The sequence below is a fragment of the Brassica oleracea genome, chromosome C9, assembly GCF_000695525.1.
Source record: "Brassica oleracea var. oleracea cultivar TO1000 chromosome C9, BOL, whole genome shotgun sequence".
In the NCBI taxonomy this organism is placed as follows: domain Eukaryota; kingdom Viridiplantae; phylum Streptophyta; class Magnoliopsida; order Brassicales; family Brassicaceae; genus Brassica; species Brassica oleracea.
This window is the reverse complement of record NC_027756.1, coordinates 4828135-4834576: the sequence shown is the minus strand read 5'-3', so window position 1 is coordinate 4834576 and position 6442 is coordinate 4828135. Positions and strand designations below refer to the sequence as shown.

Here is a 6442-nt window from a genome sequence, read left to right as displayed (position 1 = left end):
TTTTGAGAACCCCTCAATGTTTCTCATATGCTTGAACGTACCTATATATAAAATCCCTTTATTAGTCACTCTAACAGTAATTGTATAGGAACAAACTTAATCCTTGAAAATCTAGTTTATTATTTACCTTCAGCCCGTTCAATCTGCCAGAAGTTCAAGACACATAGAACTACAGCCGAAACAGTGGAGTTCCATAAATGATAAAACTCGATAGCCATATCTCCATATGCAACACACTTTATTTCATCAAACCTGTATGTCGGACAAAAATATATAGTCTGAACACAAAGCAATATATTGCTCTAGTTGCTTTAATAAATGAAATATTTACACAAATATAGGGGAAAGTACTCACCTGATATTGATCAAAGAGAAATTAATTTTATGGCTTATTCCACCATAAATGTCATCTTCATATGCCTGGAGTTCCCCTACCCCGACCAATGCTCCATAAAGATCTAAAACATTAACACGGTAACATTGGTTTTATAACCATAGTAAGTATCAAAACCTTATATGTTAAAAATAACTATCTTAAATTATATAAAATAACACATGTATACCTATAGAGTACATTGGGTGGGAAAGACCACGCAAGACGTTGAGAAAGTGGGTAAAACGATAGTAGTTCCCAAATATCTTTGGTTGAATTTTTGAAATAACCGACGAATTTGTCATTTCAATATGATATCGGTTCGTGCTCAACCGTATCAAACCGGAAGCATGGATCAATTTGAAATTTTGAATTTCAAACCAATCACCTTCATCCATGGTGATTTGATTTGAAGCTTCCAAATCTTCATATAGGGTTCCTTCTATTGTAGTTCCCTGTAAAAAGATAATAGAAAATAGTAAATCAAACAAAGAATCTTTTTAATAAAAATATATTCAGCTAAATATTATAGTTATTGTGAGAGAAAAATCAGTACAACGTCCCTTACTTTCTGATCAACCAAAACCATGGCTGATTTCTTTAACATTGTACCAGTAATTGTGACCCATTTGCTTATGAGGGTTACACAAACTGCAGGCTCACGGATGTCAAGATTCAAGCACCCAACAAAGTTTGAACAGACATCATCTCCGCTAGATACAATAGATTAGAATGGAGATCAGGTATTTTTTTCTAGTATAATGAGTTAGTTAGTCTGAATAGGTGACACATATATATATATATATCATATATATATTTTAAAGTACACAGCATCTTGGTGAAGCTATTTTTAGTAATTCCGTTTAATGACATTGATTGAAAATATTCGTCTTTAAAATGGTTCATAACATAATATGACAATGCCTTTTTTATCGTACAAATTGACAATCAAAGCGATATGATCGAATTTACATTTACTTTTGGCATCAATTTAATATCGGAATTTAAATAACAATATATTTTTGCTATTGACTATTGTAAATCATGCAAAATGACCGGCCTTGTGATAAAAAAATGCTTTTACTACAGGGAGATCTTGCTGAATTCTCTTATATGATAAGTATCTAACTCATCAGATGGTTTAATTATATTAAGACATGATACACTAAACATATATTTATATTTATATTCTGTATTATGAAGTAGTCAACTCTAACAGCTTATGTTTTTTTTTCTGACATTATTTCCCAATATTTGAAAATAAAACCCTGGTTTTATATATAGAGGGCTAAAGGGATACATGTCCTTCACAAAAAGCGCCGAAGGCTTGCTCACCAAACAATCAATGTCAATAAAATAATTCAAAACATGTATGTTGAAAATTCTCATACTGTATATATAGTAAACATAACTTTTTATGCTGCATGCATGCCGATAGACCGGACTATATATATAGGGGATGTTGAAAAATGCTAATAAGGGATTGGTCATGATAATTCAGTTTCAATAGGGATCACAAAATTTGTAACAATAATTTCCTCAGTAAATAAAAGTGAGAAAAAATATTTGAATTTAAATATAGTCAACTGTGATATTATATGTAATGTAAACTTGTATTTTATTGTCTTCACTGTTATAAAATCTATTAAATTCCAACTTATCTATGCATTATATTTTCTTATACATGAATGAAAAGATAATGGAACAAATTGAAATGAAGAACCGTGAAACGTCTAAAATTCCAAGGGTGTCAAATAAGCCAAAAATGTAAGTTCTCTAAAATTTCAATTGTAGATGCAGCATGAAAATATGATAAAACTACTATAGTACGACTGGCTGAGTTGAAAATATGAAGATGGAACCATGTAGATGGTGAAACAATATTGTCTTTTTACTTATTAAGTTTGTGGATACTTTGATTTTGCAGCCACAAAACTTGCTAATAGATTCAAAGGGTAATCTCAAAGTCTCTGACTTTGGACTAAGTGCAGTACCTAAAGTAACACTTTCTAATTCTGATCATATCATTTTATATTTGTTAAACCAGTTAAGTGTCTTTGAAACAATCAAGTTCTAAATAAGTTTTTGGTTATTTATTTAAGTCAGGGGATATGCTCTCTACAGCTTGTGGATCTCCATGCTATATAGCACCTGAGGTAAAAATATTTATGATAATAATAATTAATTGACATAATGTTTCAGAATCAATGAATGTGTAAAAGATAATTTTTGTTAATGAAAACAGCTGATAATGAACAAAGGGTACTCAGGAGCAGCAGTGGACGTGTGGTCTTGTGGGGTGATTCTATTCGAGTTGCTTGCTGGTTACCCACCGTTCGATGATCATACTCTTCCTGTCTTGTATAAGAAGATACTCAGAGCAGATTACACGTTCCCACCTGGTTTCACTGGAGAGCAGAAGAGGCTAATCTTTAACATTCTTGACCCAAATCCTCAAACGGTATATAACAAGAGATAATCTCCATAACTCTATTAGCCAACGTTAATCCAAAAATGAGTAACAATGTTTGTGAATATTTGAATGCAGCGTATAACACTAGCTGAGATTATCATCCAAGATTCTTGGTTCAAGTTAGGTTATACACCAGCTTATCATCAAGTTTCAGACTCAGTCAAGGAGAATGTAGCGGAGATAAATGCAGCAACCGCGTCTTCAAATTTTATAAACGCTTTTCAGATAATAGCAATGTCTAGTGATCTAGATTTGTCAGGTCTCTTCGAAGAACAAGTAAAAGACGTATAACTTTTCTGGTCAAATCTTTAAACTCATTTAACAAAAAGATACTAACCCTTGAAAGTGTTCCTTATTGTTATCTCTTTAGGATGATAAGAGATATAAAACAAGAATTGGGTCCAAGAACACAGTACAAGAAACAATCAAGAAGATTGAAGCTGCTGCAATTGATGTTAGTTTATCGGTTGAAAGAATAAAGCACTTCAAGGTAAACTATATATATATATATATAAGTTAGTTTACTGCACATTCTTCTATAGATCTCAAGTTTAGCTGAATATCTCATATCTGCATCTTTTGTTGTTGTTTAATAACCAGGTTAAGATTCAGCCAAAAGAGATAAGATCAAGATCTTCTTATGACTTACTATCAGCAGAGGTGATCGAGGTGACTCCAACCAATTGTGTAATAGAAATATCAAAATCCGCAGGGGAGTTAAGACTATACATGGAGGTAAACTGAACAGAAGTTACTAGACCCATTCAAGATTTTTTTTTTTTTTTAATACGTTTATAGAGTCATCTTATGATATGAAATGGCTCTTTTTCCACTTCACAGTTTTGCCAGAGTTTATCCAGCTTACTTACAGCCGAAGTAGGCTAAGAGTCCATAGATTGTCAAGAAAAGTGATGTGACATAGATGATGAATATACGAAGCAAATAAAGCATATTTTACTGATTCAAGTTGCAGTGACATGAAGACAGTGAAGAGGTTGGATTGAAAAAGTAATTCATGTCTTGTGGTGATCCCAAAGGGTTCTCTTTCCAAAAAGAAAAACGGCTTCTCATTCAGGGTGTAAAATGATGTATTTGTTATAAATTAAGCATTGAAATGATCATCCACTTCTTTACCAAACTCAAGCACTATGATCATCCACTCCTTTACCAACTCAAGTACTATGATCATCTACTCATCAAACACTATGATCACCCACTCATTTACCAAATTAAGCACTATCTTTGTTATTTTATGTATTGTTGTTCACTATAAATACCATCACTCATCTCACTCTTTTGTACACCATAAACAAGAACAAGAGTTTATAATCAAAGAACCATTACATCTTCTTCTTCTTCCTTATAATAAACTCTCTCCCTTATACTAGTGTTATTTGCTTCCTACGGGTATCAAATTCTACTCTTATTTAAATTTCTCGATACTATAAATTATAAGTTATTTCTTAACAATTTTCATATAAATGGTAATGCATACAAAGAAAACGTCATGGTGATCAATTTTGCTCGCATTATCTTTTATTCAGGTAATCATACTGTTTCAGATATAATCGATCAATCTAGCCATTAAGAGAGTAGTACATTACCTTTTTTGGGTCAAAAGAGAGTGAGAGTACATTACCTAAGTGATATTGGTGCTTAAGCATCTAGGGATCTAAGTTGATTTAAAATAGAATATATATTTTTTAGAAAGAATATATTTTTGAAGTAAAAAATAGAAACAGTAAAAACTCATCTTAAAACATGAACAAAACTATTTTATGATTTTTGGTGTTTAAAATCTATATTATAATGATTGAGTTTTTGCTCTTTTCTCAGCGCGCTACGTCAGCGTTTTGTAGGCTCCACTTTTAAAAAGAGTAAAAAAAGTGTCAAGCACATGGTTTGAATCAGGGTTATTAAGATATAAACACCATCATTTATACCACTAAACTAAATGATACTTTGTACATTGATGACTGAAACTAATATATATTTACGAAGTTCGGAAATCCTTGCTTCTTCGATTTTTTTCTGTGGGTCGGACCTACAAGTGTATTATGAGTTTCATTTTTAAATGAGATTCATCACGTTATATGAAAAAAAACAATTATAGTTTTCCCATATTGTAAACTGTCTTTGTTTAACAAGAGTTAGGGCTCTTTTCATCATTGTCTTACACAAGCCTGAGTTACAGAGTTGCGGCGTGTGTCTGTTCGTAATCTATTTTTTCATCGGTGAACTCTTCATCTCCCCATCTTAAATCGCTTGATCATAAATGTTCCTGATTTATAGTCCTTCTCGACACCCTATATGTATGATTCTCATCTTTGATGAACCCAATTTGCATATCCACAAAACTCATTGATTCCTCTTAGCTTTAACCAACTTCTAGAAAATGTCTCTTTCTGCCTCTCCGGTTCCTCAAATCGGCATCCCCGGCGTCCGTCACTCAACCTTTGAGTCTCTCTGTCTTGGTTGTAGTAGTCAGAGCATAGCCTCTAACCTCCTCGCTTCTGGGATTCCCTGAATTTCAAGAAAGACATTGAGTTTACGGGAATCACGGTTCTCTTCCTTGATAAAAAGGTAAGTTAATCTTCGATTTATCACACTTATTTAATATAATTGTTTTTAATTGATTTTCTGATTCTTTGTTGAATAATATTATTTGCAGATTCCGTGATTCATGAGTTTATTCCCGCCGGACGTGCTAATCATTACATGTCATCTTTGAAAGACGGTTCCATTGTGAAAATCGATCGTTTTGAGGTTGTTATGTGCTCAAGCATGTATAAGATAACTGATCATCCATTCCTCATTCGTTCCATCTCACCAACTATTAATGATGAAATCATCACAGGTGCTCCTGAGATCAATTTCCAGTCATTACTAGACTGTTCGACAATTTCCAAGTGATTGCGAACACAAACCTATAACTCCCAGGTATATTATCATATTGCATATGAGTTTATATTATGTTTTGATATCATAACTGATATTTAAACTCGCAGATATGGTTGTGCAAATCTGTTCTGTCCAAGGCTCTGACCTTACCAAAGAAACAACTCGAGTCCTTATCCGTCTCCTCATTGATCCGTAAGAAACAATCAACACACAATTCTCTTTATATTATTATTTATATTGTGCTAACATTAATAATCAAAAATATTTCATATTCTGTGGTCGTCTATTTATCTCCCTTACTTATCAAACTAATTTTACACAAACCTTTATTTTACACCTTAAAAGAAACCACAACAACCCAAACAATCAAAACACCAAAAACTAAAATTTCAAAAAAGACGAATCATTAATGATTACCTCTCTTTTTTGTCTAATCTTAGAAGTAAACTTCAAAACAAATATACCAATCCAATCACTTCAACTAAAACTCAACGACACACACATCGAGTCAGCTAAACAAATACAAACTACACGGCCAGCTATTTAACAATTTACAAACTTACTTTCGCAACGAAGAAGACGAAGACGACAACCAAAATCAGTAAAATTACCTAAACAAAGAAACAAAGTAAATTACGAACTCTGTTAAATACTGCTAACATTTTTGTTTACATATTACCCGTCAAATAAAAGAT

At 32.5% G+C, this 6442-nt stretch overlaps 1 protein-coding gene across 1 annotated transcript; it reads left to right on the top strand.

Annotated features, from left to right (window-relative positions):
• Window positions 1-960: 960 nt before the first annotated feature.
• Window positions 961-3964, top strand: LOC106314160 (CBL-interacting serine/threonine-protein kinase 21-like). The gene is made up of 8 exons (XM_013752091.1): window positions 961-987; window positions 2301-2372; window positions 2476-2529; window positions 2619-2834; window positions 2922-3122; window positions 3217-3336; window positions 3447-3581; window positions 3687-3964. The coding sequence occupies exons 1-8, from the start codon at window positions 961-963 to the stop codon at window positions 3729-3731; spliced, it is 870 nt and encodes a 289-aa protein (XP_013607545.1). The 3' UTR covers window positions 3732-3964.
• The last annotated feature ends 2478 nt before the right edge of the window (window positions 3965-6442 follow it).

Bases quoted from the DNA above. Each gene is read 5' to 3' on its own strand.
- LOC106314160 (XM_013752091.1), top strand. From the start codon at position 961: ATGGCTGATTTCTTTAACATTGTACCA. The intron at 988-2,300 runs GTAATTGTGACC...TTGATTTTGCAG, and splicing joins ATTTCTTTAACATTGTACCA to CCACAAAACTTGCTAATAGA. The intron at 3,123-3,216 runs GTAAAAGACGTA...TTATCTCTTTAG, and splicing joins CAGGTCTCTTCGAAGAACAA to GATGATAAGAGATATAAAAC.